Source organism: Arachis hypogaea, chromosome 7 (genome assembly GCF_003086295.3).
Source record: "Arachis hypogaea cultivar Tifrunner chromosome 7, arahy.Tifrunner.gnm2.J5K5, whole genome shotgun sequence".
In the NCBI taxonomy this organism is placed as follows: domain Eukaryota; kingdom Viridiplantae; phylum Streptophyta; class Magnoliopsida; order Fabales; family Fabaceae; genus Arachis; species Arachis hypogaea.
In genome coordinates, this window is record NC_092042.1 from 63,714,712 (window position 1) to 63,728,332 (window position 13,621).

The 13,621-nt window shown below is 33.7% G+C and overlaps 1 protein-coding gene across 1 annotated transcript; it reads right to left on the minus strand.

Moving 5' to 3' along the window:
* Positions 1-8,860: 8,860 nt before the first annotated feature.
* On the minus strand, positions 8,861-13,389 carry LOC112703246 (cyclin-D4-1). Its single transcript, XM_025754606.3, has 6 exons — positions 12,639-13,389; positions 11,670-11,756; positions 11,470-11,568; positions 10,086-10,287; positions 9,827-9,951; positions 8,861-9,520 (listed from the first exon to the last, which is right to left on the minus strand). Exons 1-6 carry the CDS (start codon positions 12,939-12,941, stop codon positions 9,212-9,214), a joined length of 1,125 nt encoding a protein of 374 aa, XP_025610391.1. The 5' UTR covers positions 12,942-13,389; the 3' UTR covers positions 8,861-9,211.
* Positions 13,390-13,621: the final 232 nt, after the last annotated feature.

Consider the following 13,621-nt stretch of genomic DNA (forward strand, 5'->3'; position numbering starts at 1 on the left):
TCCGTATTTTCACTTTAGCGACTAATTAGCAAGGAATACTTTCCTAGCTGAATGATTTATACATTGCGACGAGTTAGCGACGACTATTTTTTGTCGCTATCCTAATTTTGAATTTGACAATATTATGTGACAAATTAGCGAGAAATTAGTTGCTCGCTAAAAATAAAAACTTTGTGACAAATTAGCTAGGAAATTGTCCATCGCAAAATGCATTTCAAGTCTTTGTGACGAATTCGCTAGTAACATTGTTCCTCGCTAATTGTATATTAAATAATTGCGACGAAATAGTGACAATAATATCCCTCGCTAAATAATTTGTGACTAATTTGCTAGAATATTATCACTCGCTAATTAATTTGTCACAAATTAGCGAGGAAATTTTCCTCACTCTTTTTTTAGCTACAAAAGTCAATTTGTGAGAAACAAACTTACTCGTAAATCTCTCGCTAACCGTTCTCTTCTCTCAAGTTCGAATATTTGGTGACCGCTCATTAATTTTGTCATTAGTGCGTCACTAATTCCTCGCAAGTTAGTGACAGATTCGTGACAAAAAATATTTCTCGCAAAAATTCGTCGCTAATTTGTCAAATTCTTGTAGTGTATTGAAGCCAATCTGAAGACGGCAAGGTGCTTCACAGTGACTTTGTACGACAGAGATAACTCGGAGTTCACCGTTGCGGAGACGACTCCTATTGGTATGTTCTCACTGGGTAGCTACAGGGTCTCACTTGCAAGCCAAACATGTGATTGCAGATACTTTCAGGCACTTCATTTCCCGTGTCCTCACGCCCTGGCCTGCTGTGCCTATTCACGGCTTACTTGGCAGCCGTATGTACACTAGGTGTATCGTCTTAGTTCCATGTTTAGTGTGTATTGAATGGGGTTCACACCCCCCATCTTCGAGGGTTTTCGGCTACCATACGATGGGCCGACAGTGATCCCAGACCCGAACAAGAGGCATGCGAGCGAGGGATGTCCCAGGTCCACTAGGATACGGACCACTATGGACGGGCAGATCCGAATAGGCCGAAGAGATGTGGGCTCTACAGCCCGGCCACACACGTCGGGGTTGTCCACAGCTCGGAGGACTAAGCCATACAGAACCGCATGATTAGGTGTACTGAGGCACTTTATTACTATGTTGATTTCACTTTTACTTTTAGAGTTCACTGTTTTAGGGTTTTATAGATGGAGTTGTTAACTGAAAAAAAAAATTGTTAACGTTAATGTGATGTACTTTGCATTGGTTATTAATGAGTGAATGTGTTCCGTTTTCCAAGTGTCATATGACGTCTGTGATAAATTCATAAGGCAATAACGCATTTTCCAAATTAAACGATACATGATAAACAAAATATCCAAATAACTTAAAAAACCAATGTACACCCATTTTCAAAGTAACGGATACACGATAAGGCAATACGGATTGCAAACATAAATAACCAACATACAACTCAGATTGTACAGAAATAAAGGCATACATCAGACACAAGTCATCTAAATAGGTGCGAACCGATGAAGCAACGACGGGGAACCCATGTCCTCTGAGGTCTCCGGATAAGCGGCTCCTCGTCCTCGATCTCATCCTCATCGTCATCCGGGGCTGGCTGTGCAGGTGGCCTAGGCTGGACTTCTAACGGCCGTGAGGAGGACCCAGAAGGAAATGACTCTGTGTGGACGGCCCCCCTAGACGGTCCGGCAACTGAATGTGACCCAGCAATATAGGCAGAAGGAGGGGTACCACCCAATGCAAAATACTTAGGTGCAGCCACGGAAGGAGGCTCGTTCAGATCAACATCTAAAGGGGGCTGTGTCCCCGTCGTCTGAAGTGGCCGACGTGCCGCATCATCCTCCTGCATGATGGTAGCAATCTCGTCTAGGAAGTGTGACCCGCCATACTCTGCATCAAGGCCATCACCGGCCAAAAAGTCTGAAAACATCGTCCTCGGACTAACCCATGGCGTACTCTCCTGAAGTGTCTGGTCGTCACTGGGGACACCAACGAACTAATCGCCTAGCGGCCCTGAACCAAGTCCACCATCACCTTGGCCGGAACCATCTCCCATCCTGGATCCGAACAACTCTCCACCATGCCCGGCGTGATGAGGACTAACACCCCCTACTCCAGCATGGCCTCCATCACCATCATCACCATGATTATGCCCCGCAGCACGCGCTCTCCGTCTGCCGCCACGCCCTTGTCGTCCAACTCTACCCCTACCCGCCGTATCACCCTCCTCCAAAGCCTGGTCCAGCTACCTCCACTCACGCTGACTCCGTCGTGTACCCACACAAGCTCTCCTCTAAACCCGACGCCTATCCGGAACGTCGTCAACACGGTCCATGTCAGGAACTCGCCCGGCACCCCTCTGCGTCGCCTCAACAGGAATAAAAACGAGTCTCGAATCCCCCAGGTACATCTCTAGTGACAAGAACCTCTTTCCATGCTGACTCCACCAGTCCAAGAAGTCATGTGAGGGTCTTGGGTCTGCGACAACATCGAACCGGAGAACATGGTCCACACGGTTCTCCCAGTGAATATGCCAGAACTGCAAAGCGTACGGGAACCAACGAGCACCTCCTCTCCCATCCTTGGACATCAAGAAATCGATGTTCAGGGCAGGCTGGGGCCAGGGCTGTACTCCGCCGAACTGGGGTAACACCCTATCAATCTGATGCCACTCTACGACGGCAAAATATATCAGTGCCGTCACACACCGCCATAAGGCCGTATGACGAGGCTCCAACACCACCGGATGCACAACCTGAAGGACGTCGGGCGAGCTATATGGCATCCAGATAAACTGAAAAAATATATCAACATCGTAAGGCCAAATCGTAAACCGAAGTCGGAAACTTTAATTGACTAGTCATACGAGGTTAGTATACTCACATCCCTGGCCTCTATAACATGTCTATCCTGAGCCTCCACATCTGCACTCAAGGTCCCTTCTCGCTACCGGAAGGATTGTGCCCTGACCACCTGCATATCACATCGGTGTTATAGCGTGTAAAAATTGTGATAAAATAGTATAACATTATAAAAGGACATGGAATTCAATAATTTAACTCGAAATAGAAAAGTCCAAGAATGGTACCTCGAGGCCAAGGGCCAGCTGAACTCATCATAACCAGCACGCCTAAATTCAGGAAAGCGCCAGAAGATCCAGGACTGAAGCAACTGTAACGGGCCTGCTAACTTCACCACATGCCTGTTGGCCACTCCGCACATGCACCTGTATAACCATGCTAGTGCCGCCGACCCCCAGCTGTATCCACCCATCTGATGTGAATATGATTGCCGAACTTGTCGGCAAACAACTGCATGCCCAACAACATCATGATATAGGCACGAGCAAAGCACCTCACTGTCTCCTCATCGGCTCCTGCGGGGCACTCTCCAAAAGTCTCCTGGAACCAGGTGCAGTTCACTGCAAACTTCTGAATTTGGTTCGCAGGAGGTGACACACCAAGCAATTCTTGGAACGACACCCAAGCCATACGGCCACCATGGATGTATACCTGGAAATCTGTCAGGAAACCACTGACATAACGTCCGTCCACTAGCAACTCCAACTGGTAGGCCACGTCCTGTAGTGTGATCGTGCACTCTCCGAACGGCATGTGGAATGTGTGCGTCTCCGGACGCCACCGCTCGACGACAGCATTGACAAGGGGCTAATCTAGTCGGAACCATCTATCGTTCAGTCTCGCAAGATGGTATAATTCGGCCATCTGTAAGTACGGAACGTACTGCTCATCGAGTCGCATGCCCTGCTGCCGCCGCATGCTCGAGATGCATCGCTGGGGCTGCACATTACATGGACCGCATAATTAGAACCACTTACAAAACCACTAACAAAAAAAACTAACAACAGAAACCACTTATGGAAACCACTAACAAAAACTACATGCAAAACCAACATAATAAACCACTATCAAAACCACATGCTTAAATCGCTAACATAAACCACATGAAAATTCACTTACGAAAACAGCATGCAAAACCACTAACATAAACCATCAACAAAACCGCATACAAAAACACTTACAAAAACCACTAACATAAACCGCCAACAAAACCACATGCAAAACCTCTAAAATAAACCACTTGCAATACCACTAACATTAACCACGAACTTAAACCATCAACAAAACCGCATACAAAACACCTTACAAAAGCCATTAACATGAACCACTAGCATAAACCGCCAACAAAACCGTATGCAAAACCTCTAAAATAAACCACTTGCAATACCACTAGCATAAACCACGAACATAAACTATCAACAAAACCGCATACAAAACCACCAATAAAAACCACTAACATCAACCACTAACATAAACTGCCAACAAAATTGCATGCAAAACCTCTAAACTAAACCACTTGCAATACCACTAGCATAAACCACTAACATAAACCGCCTACAAAACCACTAACTCACATAAACCACTAACCCAAATAAACCACTAGCACAAAATTTTCTATCTACTAACCTCGTCGTTGATGACCTCGGCTATATGAGCAACTCTATCCAAACGATATAGTCTTTCCGGATCGTCTCCCATCGGCTGAGTATTCTGCTCGAGTCTTTTTCGGACCGAATCAGTGTCGTTTTCTCTGGGATTTGGTGGGGTATGAGAATGGAAAACTGATTCGAATAAGCTTGGTTCGAACTCCTTATATAGCCTAATCCCTTGTGATTTGAATCAACCCCTTCCGAATTACTACTTGTTGCAAAATGTGACTAATTCAAATCAATAAGGTTTGAACTCCTTGGAGAATTGCGCTCACTAGTAATTCGAAGCCACCTAATTCGAATTAAGCCTTTTTGTAATTCGAATCTTGTTGCTTCGAATTAGTATGTTGGTTTGGTTTGCTTTAATTCGAAACGAGTAGCTTCGAATTATGTTGAAATGAGGTTCGAATGAAGCTAATTCGAATTACATTAAAATGTGGTTTGGTTGATTGATGAAGCATTTTTGATAATGATTGGTTTGTGTAAATAATTTCTCATCATGACTTATTTAAGTTTTTTGTCCAATTTAAAAATAAGAATAAGTGAGTACAAAATATAAGATAAAAATACTTATTTTTACTAAATATATATTTTAGCATTATTTTCAATATTTATGAAGATTAAAATTTTGTCTTTATTCAAACGTTACTTCCTTCATAAAAAATAAAAAATAATAATCTCTAGACAGAATTATAAATGATAATCCAATTCTATATCTGACCAATATATCATTAATTATAACTATTTTACTGATTTCTATGACAAAATGCCATGAAATATTGTGTGTGGTCTTTTTATAATTCCTATACATGATGATAGGCATTTTTAAATTAATGTAAGGTAAATATTTCATACACATTATATCTATAGGTAGATATTATTTTCTATCTATACATTCTACTGTGGAATTATATAGTTTAAGAATTTTTTGTTTTTCCATTGAGTACATCAAAGACAGACCAGTAAATAAATTGAAAACCTTACGCTAGAACAAACAGTTGTTACCACCTTAAAAGATTATTTCTTTTTATGTTTTCTATAAATAGGTCAAAAACGGTCAAATTGGCTGTTAACCTTTTTAGATGTTTTTCGGTTTGGTACAACCTAAATGGCCAAAAGCCTAAAACTCCCCAACACAGGCCAGTCCTCCCTTTCCTCTTCCATCTGAAACTTTGATCTTTGAAATTGAAAGAGCAAAAGAACCATGTACCCGCAGCCCCATAACCCCCACATTTCCCTTCTCCGTCGTCATCGTCCCCTTCCCTTCGTGCCGTCACTGCTTCTTCGCTCCTTACTGTCGATCATCGCTACTCAGCTCCTCGCCGTGCGTCATTTCTGCTTCTCTGCCTCTTTGCCAATCTTGCTGGGTGGTCTCTGCTTCTCTGCTCCTCACTCGCCGTCTCTGTCCTCGTGTGAGTGGTCGACGGCTTGTCAATTTCTTGAGTTGTTGGGTGTTCAGCTAACTGGTGGTGATGGGTAATTAGAAGAGGGTAAGTGGGTAAGGTAGCAATTCATTGTTACAATTCTTCAAAGCATTTTTCTGACCAAAAGTTTATTTTGATATCTTTCTCTTGAAAAATAATTTAGCTTTACATTTTCCCTATTAAAGACCTTCAAATTAATTAAGCTCCACATAGGCTTGCTCTTTGAGATTTTGTTAACTAAAGTGACAATGATGAGGGCTTAAATGATAGGGTTAATGATGATGGAAAGAAAGAAGAACTGGATGATGAATTTGATGATTTTTTTATAGCAAACCTGTTCTGGAACTCCAAAGAGGGGGTTGGAAATAGTAGTCATTGTTTAATTGTTTATGATTTTTATTTGTTATTATAGACATCTAAAACATGGCTAGAGATGGAACTTTGGTTTGGTATATGCAAAAAATCTAATCCACATATGTAATATACCTGATGTCTTCGAAATGCTATGATTGCATTAAAGTTTTCATTGTGCATGAATGAATGGTAATGTTTATGCATGAAAATTGAAACTGTGCTAAAGTCAATTAAAGAGAATTTTTCACTAAATGGAGATTGAGTCTTTGAAGCCGAAGAAAATTACCAGAGCTTAGAATAGTTTCTTTTTATTTATTTTTTATTTATGTTATTTCTCATCAGTTATTTTATTTTATATTTAATTAAATCGGTTGAATTTCAATTAAACTATTAAATTATTAAACCAATTACTTCACTAATTTATTAACCGGTTCAGTTCTTGCAACCTTTGTTATTTCTCTACTAGGTGCAGAAAATCAAACAGAATATATATTTTTTTAAACAACAAAAAATATCTGATTTTATATTGAATATAAATTTATCATTTTTAATATTTATATTTAATTATATTATTAAAATATATAATTTTATGTTAGACTATTTTTATTTATTATAGAAATTGTTTTATAAAGACCAAAATTATAACTTTTTTAAAATATTAAAATAATTTTAATATGACATTTAGTTATAGGTCATTAAAACTTTTGTTATGAATAAAAATATATTTTTCAAAAAATATTTAAAAAATATATTAATGTAAGTCTCATATCTTATAAACAAGTATATGTAAATTTTCTAAAATATATTTTATTTTTATGGGTATTATATGCTTGATCTACATTTGGAATTTATAAAAAACAGGTCATGTTATATTTAAATTACTTTATCATGCATATAGTTTGATTAGGTAGGTAAATCATTATTCATGTATGTAATGCACAACCTTTTCATGTTTTAAGTAATTTAATTCTTTTATCATGAAAAATATAATTCTCTTTTATGTTAACTAATCATTTTTTTATTCATTTTTCTCAATTAATGTTTAAATTACTTTTTATTCAATTTATGCTTGAGAATTAAATATCAAAATATAGATGTAATACAAATTTTTTTAATTTACTAATAAATATTAAAGTTGAGTAAAAAAAAGTTTAATTATTCTGTTGGTTCTTATAGTTTTGTAAAATTTTTAATTAGGTCTTTATACTTTTTTTTTCTTTTTAATTGAGTCTTTGCACCAATTTTTTTTTAATTGAGTCCCTATATTTTTTTTTCTTTTTATTTGAATTCATGCACCAATTTTTTTTAGTTGGTCCCTATACAATTAAATCAATTACTATCAAAAATGACCTAATTGAAAAAAAAATGGTACAGGAATTCAATTAAAAAAAAAAAAAATATGTCTAAGTGGGGTTTTTTTTTGGTATTCTGTCTAAGTGGGGGTTTATTCCAAAAACCTAATATTCAAAGACAATCCCCACAGTTGTTCCAAATTTTTAATGCATCCATCTCCTTGAAGGTTCCAAGAATCTTTCCCCATACAAGAAAGCTCCAAAAAACAAATACACTTTCGCAACTTCATAGTTCATATTTTCTAGCTGCTAAGAGATCTAAATTATATAACAGGTGTCGAATCACTTCCTCCTAAGATCATGTTCATTTGTATTCCCCAAATCTCCCATCTTCCACTTATGATCCACCTTAAATTTTGACAACTTTTACGGTGAGATACTTTTATTCTAAGTTTTGCTAACGTATACTTTTAAATATCACCTGATAGCTGAAATAAAACATAAATATAAAGATAGAGATATAAAATAGGGAGGAGATCCTCTCCAGTGAAAAAAATTAGATGGTGTCAATTGTGATCTTTATTTTTTATTGTTCTCTCTCATATTTAATTTTGTCCCCACTTATAAAATTAACGGTGAGAGATCACACTGCATTTTTTCAACAAGATAAAAATATTTTTGTCTTATATATTTACATTTTGTTATAGAACAATGTTATATGACTAACAAATATTATTTTTTGTTAGTACAGCCAACAATAATTTGTACCTATATTTATATATATTTTGCATATAAAAACTATATAATTTACACATATATTTATTAAAATTTTACACATAAATCAATATCATTTGTACCATAAATCAATATAATTTATATTTACATATTTTAAAATTTACTCATATGAATTAATAAAATGACAATTTAGTATTTATACCGACCAAATTATGGCAAAAAATATTAAAAATTACTAATCTTCAAAAGTGTATTTTTGTTTTATTCACCAAATACAACATAACAGGTACATTCTATATATGATGACTATAATTATAGTGGTTATGAACTTATTGTAACTATGAAATTTTGAAAATATTTAAAAAATATAGCTAAAACTAAGATGACATGTTTTATTATTTGACAACTTTTTTTAATTTAAAAAGTAAAATTAGAAACAAGAACAAATTAAAAGTTTAAAACAAAATTATCAAATAATAAAAATATGATGTTAATTTTAAACTACATTTTTTAAGTATTGTAAAAATTTCACATGTCTATCAAATATCAATCTACCATAATCACCATAAAATTCATATACATAATATACATATTAAAAGTTTTAGAATTATCTTAGCAAATGTTCTTAAAACAGAACATTTCTAGCCAAAAAAAAAAAAAAAATCTTATACGAACATTTTCTTCTTTCATCTACTATCCTTGCTTCCATATATAACATCCTCCTTTTTCCCGTATTCTAAGGAAAATACTAATTTGACAGGTAGAAAAGAAGAAACAACCAGCAACTACAAAAGAAAAGTCTGAATTGCCGAGGAGTTAAAGCAATTCAAATTTCACTTTCCTTTCATAGTTATTAGTTGTTGGTTCCCTCTAACATTATTATTACCTATGCTGGTGCTGCATGGGAATTATTATTATTATTATTATTATTATTATTATTATTATTATTATTATTTAGCTTCCTCCTTTTATTAGCATCTGGACTAGTAATATGTGAAGATGAATTAATGTTTGCATATGAAGCAGCAGCATGAGTGTCCTCACTTTTGTAGCTTAAGCACACACCATCCAGCACCCCAATTGGACTTTGTGGCATCAAAGGGGCAGAAACAGAACCACTTCTTGTGTCCTTATTAGTAAAACCATCCTTTGATGACAACCCTTGGATTAATTTCACACATTTCAACACTCTCTCCTGCCAAAACAAAACCTACTAATTAAGATCAATCATACACATCAATTAATTCAAACATGTTATAAAATATCTATCATTTCCACTAAATTGCTTTCTAACAGTTCAATACTCTTTCATATTATTTGTTAGTTATTTTAGAAAAAAAAAAAAAACATAAACCCTTAAAGTATTTAGATATGGTTATACCATAATAATAGTGTTGATTAGTAATCAAATTAAGATGATCAATATAAAAAGGGGAAAAACATGATTAAAACATTCACTTTTTTTTTTTTGGTTTTTGAATGGTGCACCCCACAAATTTACCTTTTCCACTAGGTGATTCAGAAGAGAAATTGCTTTCTCAGTGTGCACTGTTTTTGTTTCCCTTACCACAACTATTGCTATAGCAGCTGCAATCTCTGATGGTCTAAACGCCAAGCATTCAATCCCTGCATTAAATTTTCCCACCCTCCAAAAATTATGTACTATCCATCTTTGGTTCAATTCAGTTCCACCCTTTCATTCATATCATAAATCACTTACTATTGTTGCTATATAGCTATAAATAAAGCAGAACAAGTACCTTTTACAGTACTCAGTATAAGTTGGATGGATCTCATAATTGAATCTCTTGTTGGATTTTGATCATCATTGACCTTGTAAAGGAAATAGTCAATGAAGGAGAAAGGGGTAATTGATTGCATTCTCCATCTCAATGTGCTAAGTACCAAAAGCTCCATTCTTTGGATTGTTTTTGCTTCAAATACAAATTTTAATTCACCAACCTGAAGGGGTAAAAAAAATTATTCACCACAAGCAAAACCTATTATATTTTTACTAACATATACTCCCTCTGTTCTTTATTGACAGTCAAATTTGCTTTCTTGATACATTTATAAATTAAGGATTTAGCTAATATATATTTTAAGGGACAAATATTAAGATTACCATAAGTAAAATTTTTGAACATTTTACTTTAATAAATATAAAATAAATACATTGGAATTTTGAACTACTTTCTATAAAGAGTTTTTTCATTAGTAATTTTAATAGTACTCTTATAGCGTTGCATGTAATATGCTGATTTTATAATGTAGCAAAATAAGTCAAATATATCACTATTAAGAAATTAAGGTAGTATTAATTAATCATTGAGATAAATCTTATAATATATGTCGAGTTAACATTTTTAGAAAAATACAGTAATTAATCAATGTATCTCAAGATAAATTTGCAACTAAAATAAAAATGTTTGGGAGCCAATAGAAAATCAATTTAAAACAATTTAAAATTATTTTATTAAAAATACTAGAAAATTTTCAGAATTTATTAATTTTTATCATTACTTTTAGCCATTAACCTAATTCTTTTAGTTTAATAATCCAACAACATACTTTAGTCTATATTTTAAAACATTAATGGCTAACTGTATAAAAAAACAATAAATTCTGATGACCTTTTGCATTCCTTAATTACAACTTATCTTATTTTATATTTTGCATTGTAATTATTGCTAAAAATAATTAAATATAAAAAATATATAATTATAAATATTAAATTAAATAAGATAATTTTAATTATTATCTCATTAATATTGTCGCACCTAAAATAATTCCAAGAAGTATTAATTATTGAAATGAAAATCATTTAATGCATCCAACATTTTTGCTACATTCATAAATTAATATCAAGATGCAAATTTATGGAGAAACATAGATTATAAATAGGATTCAGTTAACATGTGCTTTAAAGACACATAATAAATTTATTATTAATAAAACTTTTTTAAATATTTTCATTTAATGAATATAAAATAAATATATTAAAAACTTAATTTTTTAAATTTTTAATAAAAAAATTCATTTATAAACTTTAACCTATGCCCTTACCAAAAACGCCAAATCCACCGTCAATAAAGAATCGAGGTAGTATTAACTATTAAGCATAGAAATAGAAAATCTTATAACCTGCAAATCAAGGCAAAGAGGAGGATCAGTCTCATTTATTTTGGTTGCAAGAGATAAGCAAGCCACAGCCAACAATTGCATTGTCCAAACCCTTTGCTTCTGAGGTTGGAAATTAAAGATCTTATTAGAACCTGGGAATATAGTTTAAAAAGTAAAAATTAAAAAATTCTTTGTCTTTATTCATTCATTCATTAACTTACTGGTAGTTCATACGAAGAAAGAAAACGGTCCAAGTAATTTACTGAAAGATAAGCAGAGAGGGCTCCAAAGCCAAATTGCTCTCGAACCTATTAAAAACCAAAAAATAAGGTACGATTAGTTAGACTTAAAAAGCGAAAAAAAAAGTGTTTAAATGAGGGTAAAGTATATTGTTTATTTTTAAAGTTTGTAATTTTTTTAAAAAATATTTTTAATATTTAATTTTATTTATTTTTATCTTTAATATTTTTATTTTATTTTTATTTTTAATATTTTTAATTTATTTTAAAATTATTCTTAAACGTTTTTATTTTGTCTCTATCATTTTAGTTGAAATTAACATTTAAGAATATTTTTTATACAAATCGAAAATATTAAAAATATTTTTAAAAAAAATTATAAACGTCAATAATAAAAGATATACTTTATCTTTTAAAAAATGGTGACTATTCCAATAAAAATTTTATCATTGTCATCGTGTGAAGATACTTTATTTTAATTATTAAATAATAAATTATAGGGTTTGATTTTCATATGTTATAAAAATGTTACTTTTATTTAAAATGTGACCAAATAAAAAAGCTCCACTTTTAAAACAAAAATCATCATAAAAAAAAATATTTTTAACATTTTCATTAGAGTAATTGTCTTAAAAGATTATATAGGTTGAGCAGAAATCCTTAACTCGAAGCAAAATGTTAAAAGCTGAAGAATTTATGCATTAAACATTTAAAAAGAAAAAGAAATAAAATAAATTTTTTTCTTTAAAAAATTATCTATAGATTTTATCGAAGCAGCTGAAGTTCACCAATGGAATTATCATAAAACAGAGAATAGAGCAATCAAATCTTAGTTTACTTTATAATTTGAAAAAAAGAGCATCTTAATCAAAAGTTTACTAATAAAAAGAATTAACATAAACGAGTATTTCACAATTAACGGCCTTACAAATCCAGGTGGTTTAAACACACCTTTTGAATCCAATGAATGGCATGATTTCTGGCCCCAAAATCCAAATCCCCATTTGTGAGCCTATGACGATAATCATGACAAGGCAAGTGGTCACACTCTTTCTCCACCATTAACACCAAATACTCTTCGCTAACTGCTTGTGGCACTTGCCACAGTAACTCCTCACGGTTTTGATGCCTAAGATGATGCCACGTGTCCGCCAACAACACCGAACCACCGCCGTAATCATTTTCGTCGAAGACGCTGATGTTGTCCTCTGCACATAGAAGGCTTGAGACACTCCGCAAACTACTCGATGCCATTCAAACAAACCACACCTGGGGCCCTTCTCTCTCTCTATATATATATACACAAATATATATCCCTTCACTGAAGAACTCCACAAAAAATTTAAGTAAAAAACTGTTTTGTTATTAAAGGTTAAGTGTTTTAGAAACAATAACAACCGGCAAGAAGCTAAGTCCTTTTGTTTTGAAGTTTGGCTGAAAAGACTGGTGCAAGAGAGGGCCTTATGAAGGACTGAAGGAGCGAAGTACTCTTTTGAGAGAGAGAGAGAGAGAGAGAGAGATTGTGGGGTAACGGGGACAGAGGGGAGAATTGGAGGGATTTGTTTGTTGGAGCGCCAAATTCATAGAAACCAAAACAGAAACACTATTTTCCATTTTATCAGAGTCAGAGAGAGAGGACACACCCTCTTCTCACATTCTTAATTTATCAAATAACAAACGAAATCATAAATTTATTAACAAAGAAGATCAACCAGATACTCCAGAGTCTTACAATCACACCTCCATACTATTCAAAAATGGGTAAGAGAAAAAAAAATCTATCTGCACACTAAATTACTAAATTAATTGTTATTCCAGTGGCCGATTTTTGGCTATATAGTTATAAAAAGAAATATTACTGGTAAATTTTACATACATAAACATGAATATATTTTACATTTGGATGTATATATTTTATTTTATAACATATAAAA

Excerpts from the sequence above, each read along its gene's own strand:
- LOC112703246 (XM_025754606.3), bottom strand. The coding sequence starts at position 12,941 with ATGGCATCGAGTAGTTTGCGGAGTGTCTCAAGCCTTCTATGTGCAGAG. Across the intron at positions 11,569-11,669 it reads TTTCTTCGTATGAACTACCA|AAGCAAAGGGTTTGGACAAT; the intron begins GTAAGTTAATGA and ends TTCCAACCTCAG. Across the intron at positions 9,521-9,826 it reads TGAATCACCTAGTGGAAAAG|GAGAGAGTGTTGAAATGTGT; the intron begins GTAAATTTGTGG and ends TTGTTTTGGCAG.